The sequence below is a fragment of the Penaeus vannamei genome, chromosome 7 (genome assembly GCF_042767895.1).
Source record: "Penaeus vannamei isolate JL-2024 chromosome 7, ASM4276789v1, whole genome shotgun sequence".
Classification (NCBI taxonomy): Eukaryota; Metazoa; Arthropoda; class Malacostraca; order Decapoda; family Penaeidae; genus Penaeus; species Penaeus vannamei.
In genome coordinates, this window is record NC_091555.1 from 4,024,216 (window position 1) to 4,034,215 (window position 10,000).

Here is a 10,000-nt window from a genome sequence, read left to right on the forward strand (position 1 = left end):
CATTTTCCTTGAGGGGGAACTGGGGGTCGAGGTCACAGGGGGTACAGGCCCTTGCATTAGACATAACAGTGACTGATTCTGTGTATATTATTAATTTTATCCCAATTTTCCCTGGTGCCTTTCATGCCCTCCCCTGCTGTCAGGGCCAAGAATGTGGGGGTGGGGTGGGGGGACTTCCTTGCAATAAAACCTACATGTTAGCATTGTAGATGGTGAGAGGAATCCAAGGATACCAAAATTGCTGCAATCTGTTATGTGGATGTAATAGAAATAGATACTGTGATATTCCTTACCTGCACAAATTATGTCATGTATTAGTGAATGTAATTATCCCCCCTCTATATGACTGAGGTTTTCCCTATCTTAGTGCATCATTGTAAATGTATACTAAAGTATTGCATGCTGCAAAACTCTCTTGTGAAGAAAATGCCATAGATGTTAAGAAAATGCCATAGATGGAAAGTGTCTTAATTTTGCCATTCTGTCTATCACAGGCAACATTTATCATGTACCAGCGGGATATGTGAAATATCAAGAGGTGTGATTAATTTCCTATAAAGATATCAAGATAAATTTCCTATCAGAATATCAGTAAATTTCTTATCCAAAACTGGCTGCCAACAACTTGGACTTCTCTGATTTATTGATTAGTAAATGGTTAGAAAGCACCTGCGAAAGCATTCCCCAACTCCATGTCACAAAGTTCATTCATCATTTTAAGTTGCCGTGATGGTATGCACAGCAAGATAGAGTTGAAACTCAGGAGCACTGAGTGGACAGGTTGAGAGTGGCACTTTCCAAGATCTTGTACATGTATTTGTAGTGTCACTGCTCTTGTTTGCTGATTATTTCTTGCATTGCCAATTGAAACTTTTTGTCCTCTACAAGAATATCATATTTAATTTACTCTAAATTAGTGTGTCCATACTGTAAAGATTAATGTTTGACCTGATGCCAAACACATGTAATGAAAAATTGTTGGCTTATTTGTCAATATAGACTCCAGAGAAAACAAAACTACAATATTTTGATTGCTTTGTCAGATTATTGATACCAGAGGCCATTTTGCAGAAAATGATAGCTTACTAAAAGATGTTATTTTTGATGCATTCATATTTTGTCATATTCACTTTTCTGTAAGATCTCCAAATCTCTTTAAAGAATAGTGCAAATATTCCCCTTCTCACACAGAAATGGTGAAGGCAAGCAAGTCTGTGTCTCCTGCTGTTATTGGTCTTCTCCACAAATTCTCGGAATCTGAAGTTTCTCTGCTACGGGAGAAACTCTTGTCCCATTATGATGCCAACCACAGGATTCTACCTTGGCGGTCTATTGCAGCCACAGAGGTCGACCGCAACAAGAGAGCTTATGCTGGTTTGTGTTTTTAAGTCTCTTTTATTTTCTTTTTTCCTTAGATCAATAGATCAGTTTTCATCATATATCTGAAATTTATTGATTACTGGTATATACTTGACACACCTAGGCCTATTATCATTTCCAAGTAATTAAGAGAGCCTAACTGTTTGTAAAGAACACAGTATAATGAAAAGTTTCTCTTTTTAATGTAAACCAGAGGAAATATATAGTTGTTATATGTAACTCTGTTTAAGGAAAAGAAAAAATAGTTTTGTGCATTTGTACATGTGCCTTTCTTGAATATTTAGTATATACTCATATTGATTTTTTTGTAGATTTTTAATGCTAAAAATTATATATATTTTCAACAAGTCTTTTCAAAAGAGTCCCTTTAACCATGAATTTTATTGATCTTGCATGTTCACATTCACATATATTTTAAGATCATGTAAGATTACTAGAGAAATATAGTAATTGGCTATGAACAGTTAATACTAACCAAATGGAATGCAGTTATTATACATTTTCTTTAATCCAAAAAGTTACGATTAATTAATTCTGTGTTATAGTTTGGGTGTCAGAGATGATGTTACAGCAGACACAAGTTGCTACTGTAATAAGTTACTTTGAGAAATGGATAAGCAAGTGGCCAACTGTGGCTGATTTGTCCAAGGCAACACTGGAGGAAGTCAACCAAGTGTGGGCTGGCCTTGGGTATTATTCACGAGCACGTAGGCTTCATGAAGGAGCTGTTAAGGTTTGTACTGTTAATTTTTTTGGAAACCTAGGAGCTGTTAGACTTTGATTTGAGGAATATTTAATTGCTGTTGCCATAATTTGGAAAATGATTGGCCAGTGTTTCTGTGGAAGAGCATACAGTGTTAAGTGGTATTTGAATTACATTATTTGAATGTAGTGTTACAGTTCAGAATTTTATGAGAAGCCAATAAGTATGAAGAAATCTGTATTAATTTGCCACAGAGGGTGAAGTACAGCAAAGATGGCCTTGTATTTAAAGGTTCGAACTTCTTTTCAGGGGTAATTCCTCTTTTTTTATTTTTAACTTTCAAAGTTACCAGTTTAACCCCTTAAATATAACATGTTACACTTGCGTATGCATCATTACTGGATTACTCATATGATGTCCTATGATCACTCATATTATATTCTATTGGCATGGTAGTCCACTGCCGTTATGTACACATAGGCCTACCTTATCCTTAAATTGCCTAGAATTGCGGAAGATTCCAAACCTTCCATAGTATGAGGTATTTCTTTTGGGTCAGGTCATGGGGTTTTATGGTTTCTGTTACTGTAATGTTCGTCAGAGACAACATTATCATATTAAAGAAAAAAGTCAATGCAAATAAGATGAGCACATTTAAAAGCAGTCCTTGTTCATTTTTTTCAGGGTCATTAAGATCAGCTCTTTATCCTATAATACAGAATACAAGATCAGTAGATGGATAAGACATTATTATTGTTATTATTACAATGATAATAATGATAATGATTATTGTTATTATTGTTACTCTTATTATTATTATTGTTATTGTTGTTGTTGTTATTGTTGTTGTTAATATTACTATTGTTATTATTATTATTGGTATTAGTATTGTTGCTATTATTATTGTTATTGTTATTGTTATTAAAATTATTTTTGTTATTATTGTTATTATTATTATTATCACTATCACTATTACTACTAGTAGTAGTAGTAGTAATAATATTATTACTATTATTAATACTATTACTATTGTTGTTGTTGCTACTGTTTCTGTTGTATTTTGCTGTTTCTATTATCATTATCACTCATTAATATTTTAGTTATCATTATTGTTATCAGGATTTGTATCTGTATCATTATCAATTTCTTTAGCATTATCATTATCATTATCTATACTTAAATCTATAGATGTTATTATTGTTATTGCTGTTTTTACTCTATTATTATCATTATTATCATTATTATTATTATTATTATTATTATTATTATTATTATTTATTTGATTTTTTAAAATCATATGGAATATCATTATGATTGCTATTTTCCTTATTATCATTATAGTGATCCATATCATTAGTATTATTACTCAAGTGATTATGCCTCTAATTACAATATAAGGATAAGTAACTGAAGTATTCTCTGTGAACAATTGATATTTACACTAGTGTTTTTGGTTGCCAAATTAGTGAATTGAAACTGATATTATTAACATAAATATTTGTTAAAAAAGAAATTGTAAAGATCATTAAACAGATCTTAAATCTAAAGGTATGATTATGTAGATTGAAGTGATGGTAGATAACATTCTATTTGGTAATTTAATAATCATACACATAAGGGGAACATTGGTCATATAGTTGAAGAAGCCTATATTTCAGAACAGTCATGCATTTCAGGTTATGGAAGGCCTAGATGGTGAATTCCCAAGTGACCGCGATTCCCTTGTGGAGCAGCTCCCAGGTGTCGGTAGATATACAGGGAGTGCCATAGCCTCCATTGCTCTTGGCAGTTGTGTGGGTGTTGTGGATGGGAACGTGAACCGTGTAATGGCTCGGTTACGAGGGATAGGTGCAGACATAAGTGCTCAGGTAAAGTCTTTATATTTATGGGTATTTTTTGCATTATCATTATGTTGATTCTTATCACTGTAAGTGTTTTGATGATCATCTTTTCATTGTGTTTAGGTCTGTATTATTTCTTTCAAATTACTAACAATTTTTTTTACAGTCCACAGTAGACCATATGTGGAGTTTAGCGGACCAACTAGTTGATCCAGAGCGGCCTGGGGATTTCAATCAGGCAGTTATGGAATTAGGGGCCACAGTTTGCACACCAAAAGTATGGATTGTTTTTGTAGTAACACTTTATTATTTGTTGTTTGGTCAGTTTTTGTATGCATGTAACTCATAGATGTATATTTTTTCTTCTCTTTCTAAAATATAAGTCTTACATGAAATGATGAAAACGCATCTCAGAGTTACTGTAAATGAAATTGTTCCAAATACAGTCATGGTATTTGGATAAACTGGGTCAAAATAAGCAACTTTCCTTTGCATTTTGTTTGTTTGCTTGTATGCAAAGGACCTTTTAATATGCATCAAAGATTTTTTTTGGACACTTTATGAAATAGCATTCTAGGAACTTTCTTGTGGTGTTCTACTTTATTTGTTTACTACACTGCTTGTGATGTTTCTAAATCATTATTGAAGTTAATTTTCATATACTGTTCATCACAGTTAGGCATAGATACTGAATATGATTTGTATTTAGATATTGATAATTAGCAGATTTTGAAAGATTTCGATATACTTAGAGTAGCTCCTTTACTATTAATATTTTATGAATATCTTGCTTCCTTATAGTTGGAGAAATTGTTGCCATTTATAAAAAAGTTAGTAAGACTGATTGATGAAACCAAATTTATTTCTTGATTGGGTAATGTTGTGTCCAGTTTAGTGTATTGCTAAATGACTTTCAACATTGATGGCTCTGCCAGTGCTTAGCCACAAAGGAGGCAATTAGTAGACCTTGTGACCCCACTTGATTTCACATTCTTGAGTTCTTGTGTGTATGTTTTTTTAACTAATGCTATCAATGTGGATGCTGTTATTTTTATTATAAACATCATAATTACTATCGTGTTATCGACATAACTAACAGCAAAATCAAATACCAGAAAATATTATCGAAAATCAAGGAAAAGGGTAAGCAGGTAAGACAGATAGTTCTCGTAATTGGCTCATTGGTGACTTGGTACTTGTGGAGCCATCTCTATGTAAAAACAATTACCAAATAAAAGACACAGTAGGCATGGCATACATGCACTTGCCATCCTCGGTTGCATTTGGTTATACATTATGCTTTTTTGTTGGGTGGGTAAGGATTGAATATAATTTTGCAATGGGTGAGAGTATTAGAATAGCATAGGCAGCTCTGTATATATATTTTAAAGTGCATGTGGATATTTAAATGTGTAAATTTGTACATAGCTTGTGTATGCAGATACATATCTTTTGTGTATGTCAATATACATTCTTACTACACAGGGAAAAGGAAGGAAAGAAAAAAATCTGGGCACTACCATTTCAGGTACATTGAATTCTGGAATCATTGGGCATTTTCTTAGGGGACTTAATGCAAAAGAACCTGCTTAGAATAATTTTCTGAAGCTATTGGTGGACCAATATGTCCAGAATGCATTTGCAACCAAAGCTATTCATCCTGTCTCAGCTGACAAATCTATGTACTGTATACAATTATGTAGCATGAGCCTTAGGCATTGGACATACCACATCATAGGTAACAGAATATATGCCCTATGCCTTTAGATATATTGATAATGTGTTTTATATAGTCCCATTATGATTCTGAGAAAAACAAAACATTAAAGGTTTTACTGATTCAATAAGACTGGATAATACAAATGCTTTGTTTATTTTCTAATGCAGGAGGATTAGGAAGGGAAAGCAAGAGATCAAAGGAGAAATCAAATATATGTTGTATTTTTATGGACCCAAATAATATCAGATATTATCAGCACAATGCAACTGATGTACTCAGGTCTGGATGAAGGGTTTGTTTTCTATGTGAATGTGTACAGCTACACTGAACTGACAAAAGTTGTATTAGATCCCCTAAGAAGATAACTTTCCATTACATATTTTTATGTTAAGACAATTTTCTTGGCCCATATTTTAAAAAATATTTTCAGAATTTATTAGTCTAGGCTGATTTTCATTAGCATATATCCATTTTTTTTTACTCATACATCATTTACCTAACTGCCAGTTCTTCATTGCTTTCAGACTCCAAGCTGCAGTTCATGCCCATTACAGTCACTTTGTGTAGCTTATCGTAGAAGTCAGGATGGACAGCAGAAGACGTCCATCAGTTCCCACTTTAAGATGGTTGGCAAGTCAAAGGACAAAGTAGAAGAAAGTCTAGTGAAAGATATTGAATGCTGTGAGTACTTAGTTTTTTGTATACTATTTGTATGCAAATGTATTATGTTGTTGTAGAAGGGATGCTGTAATTGTAGTTTATTATGTCTAGTTTCTTTGTAATACCAATACTTGAACTGAAAATGGATTTCATAAGTGGGAAGAGTATGCACTAGTTCGTACTTCTTGCACAGCAACTTTGAAAAAAGAGAAAAAAATGGTTTATAAATTTATTGATCTGATAACAAGTTGCATGTTGACAATGTAATATTTTTATAACTTCCATCCTATTGTAAAATGGCAACAGTTTGCCTTTTTTTTAATAAAAAAGTAATGAAAAATAGTTTAGATGGAATAGAGTAGCAGTAACTTTCTCTTTGACATTCATACATTGAGTACAGTGAAAAAACTTGCCTGTTTCAATAAAAGCTTGTAATGAAATTGAAATGTCAGACTTGTGAATAAGATCATCATCTGGATTTATGATATGAAAGAAATCTCCTTTTTTCAGTGCCAGAGTGTGATCTCTGTTTAAGAAAGGAAGACTGGGATAGCAGGTAATGTTATTTTCCGCCTCTTTTGTGGGGTAGGGTAGTTATATAACACTTCAGTTAAGTTTGTGTGTCCTAGCCACATTACTGTTTTTGTGTTTGGACTGTAACTTTTCACAGTCAGTGATTTGTCTTGTTGAAGTTGAAAGCATAATGAATATTATGTATCTGAGTAATATGGGTCTATTACTTACTCAGATGAAATACATGAATACTGAATTTAGTTATTCAGAATGGAATAATGCTAATGCCAGACTTGCTTTACAGTTTAGGAGTGCAGAACTATCCACGTAAGGGACAGAAGACCCAGTCTCGGCAGGAAACTTCAGCTGTTGTCATGTTGCAGAGGCCGAATGGCCAAATGTATTTTGTTCAACGTCCAAAGACAGGTTGGTATTAACCTCTTGGATCCGTGTGCTTTGCTGCCTGCATATGGCCCAAATTCGAGGCATTAGGGTTACTTGGCTTACTTAGACTACTCTGACAGTTGTGTGGCTTGTAGGCTGGGTGCACATGAACTCCTGTGCTGTGACAAGACTCCATATCATCTCTCTAGGTTGCAATGATAATAACAAATATTATTTTCAGTTCAGTGATAATAACAACAATTTATATTTTGTCATTTCTTTTTTCATGATATTCAATTTTCTGTAATACAACCTATGCCACTGTTCAGAGCAGGCAGGAAAAAGATATGAGCATGGAAATAGTGTCTTCCCTCAAGCTGGTGCTCTTCCAGTCATGGCTCATGGGTGGTACTTTCCATACTTGTTTATTCATGAAAGTATGATCCTCTTCCTAAATGTTCACTGAGTCAAATCATCTTCCAAGAGCTTTGTGCACTCATTGCGATGTTATTCCCATCACCCAGGCCTTCAGCCGAAATTCTCATGAGATCAAGTTCCTGTCACTCTGGCCCTCAGGCAGATTTTTTCATGATGGCATGTTCATGACGCCTGCCCCTTCAAGCCTAATTTCTTCATGACCCCTACAATCCAGATGACATAATGGTCATGTCATCTAGATTGTATGGGTTAACAGGTAACTTTTATACAAAGTTCCCATTTTTTCATAGTTCCCTTATATGATATTTTATGGGTAATGGCAGTAGAGATCATAGATTTCAGATTTATAAGCCAGAAACTAAATGCTCACCTAACTACACTTTTCCTTCAATAAAGAATCATTTAGGAGGTGATGTGGGGAGAACCTGAGGGTGGCCATACCCAATACCTAATGGCCTCAAATGGTTGGAGTTTAGAGTATCTTTCCTAATTTTCTTAATGTTTTATGCCATCCTTCCCAATATTTTGCTTGTTGTCGTGGGTTGGCTTCGGAGATGGAGACTGAGGCTCAATGTAGGGGATCATCCTTATGTTGGGATTTGTCCCTTCCTTGGGACTTCAGCCCTTACCTCAACAAATTTTGCTCGGGTCTTTTCTTCTCCCCTGTCCTCTTCGGTATCTTCTTCATCCCCTTCTTCTGTCCCATTCCTCAAGTGTGAGAGCTGTGCTGAAAGGATGAAAGGCTGGCTTTATATTAGTCATGAATGGCCTCTGGGAGCCATGGGCACAGCATTCCCTTGGTTATTGTCCAGCCCTTTCCCCATTATGGGGAGCCTGAGGGGTAGACCATTTCTTTTCCCCATTTTATTCAGGCTCACTGTGGCCAATGATAACGATTCCTTACCTTTGATAGGGGCATTATGGCTTGCCCCTTCAACTTGCCTTTCTGAATTTGATTTTAATGGTTTTCCAGCCCCTGCCCCTACTTTGACCACGGCTCCAACCACTAATACTAATACCCCCTCCTCAATGTTTACTGACAACTCTATCCATTCTGAACCACCAGGTTGTTACTCAACTTCCAGAATGCATGCCCTCCTCCCTGCCAATATTCTCTTCTCCATCTCCTACTGCACAGTCTTCTACTTTGTCTACTCCTCTTCCCTTATTACTACTCTTCCTCCTTTTTGTCCTCCCCCCAACAGAACTACTCCACTCCACCCCACCCCATCTTCCTCCTGCTCTCGTTTTTCTACTGCCTCCACCTCAGCAAACCTTTTGAGTAATCTCTTTGGCTCAGCCAAGTGGAATTGATTCTTTGTTATTCCCCACACAGCCCCCTACTCAGAGAATACCCTTCTCTTTCAACAGTGCCTCCCAAATCAAGAAAGCAAAGTTACCTTTCGCAGTCGCTTCAATCATTCACACTAAGTCGCAGTTACATCAGAATCCCAAGCTCATGCTCTACATACCCTAATTGACCTCACTGGCAAACTCATTCCTGCCAAACCTCACCCTTCTCTTAATACTTGTACTGGAATTGTTTCTATCCCCCTGACTGCTTGTCCTATCTACATAAAGAACTGGTCAGACTGTGAAAATGGCCTACTTACCTGCATTGCTGATAATGATACAGTAGTAGTACAGTGCTACACTATTCCTCCCAGAGGCCAGCGTAAGTCCCATGCCAATATTGCCAAGATTAGCTTCCATAGACATGATCTCCCCCAAACAGTCCTTCGTCCCCATCTCCACAAATTGTTTATGCATCTCCTCCAGTATATCTTCCCTCTACCCTGAACCATCCTACCCCAGTTAAATCTCTTTTCCATTCTAAGTACAGATATTCCAATTTCTACAACTTCCCCGATACCTACCCTTCCTCCCCCTCACTTTACCCGTCGCACCAAACAACCTATAGGTTCTACTCAATCATCCCCTTCCACACCCTCTCCTACACCCTTTTCCTCTGCTCCTCGAACAACTATCCCCTCTTCTTTTCACAAGAGATCCTTTGTTCCCCAGACCCTACCCAAATCCCCTTCAGATACTCTTGAAGACATCCAAAAATTCCAAGACATGACCCTAGACAATGTTCCACTCCCACATCCACACTCCAATCCCTCTGTTCCTAGTCCCTCTACATTCAAAGTATTTGCCGATATCCATCCTCCTCCCCTGCAAGTTCCCCTACCCCTCTTCCTTCTACTCTTTCCCAACAAACCTCCTCCTCCTCCATTTATGTCATTCCCTTTTTGTTCTCCATTTTGTTCTCATGTGAATCCCTTCTGTTACAACAGGTATCCTTCTCCAGATTCCTCCCCTCCTGATGTTCTTCCTGATACTTCACCTCCTACCCAG

At 36.1% G+C, this 10,000-nt stretch overlaps 1 protein-coding gene across 1 annotated transcript in view; it reads left to right on the plus strand.

Moving 5' to 3' along the window:
- Positions 1–10,000, plus strand: part of LOC113821671 (adenine DNA glycosylase) — an 18,548-nt gene that overhangs the window by 1,197 nt on the left and 7,351 nt on the right. The window contains exons 2-8 of the mRNA XM_027374184.2: positions 1,192–1,374; positions 1,926–2,113; positions 3,760–3,951; positions 4,091–4,201; positions 6,169–6,325; positions 6,815–6,860; positions 7,122–7,243. Coding sequence (XP_027229985.2) covers positions 1,194–1,374; positions 1,926–2,113; positions 3,760–3,951; positions 4,091–4,201; positions 6,169–6,325; positions 6,815–6,860; positions 7,122–7,243 — 997 coding nt within the window. The 5' untranslated portion in view covers positions 1,192–1,193. The remainder of the gene's footprint in view (positions 1–1,191; positions 1,375–1,925; positions 2,114–3,759; positions 3,952–4,090; positions 4,202–6,168; positions 6,326–6,814; positions 6,861–7,121; positions 7,244–10,000) is intronic.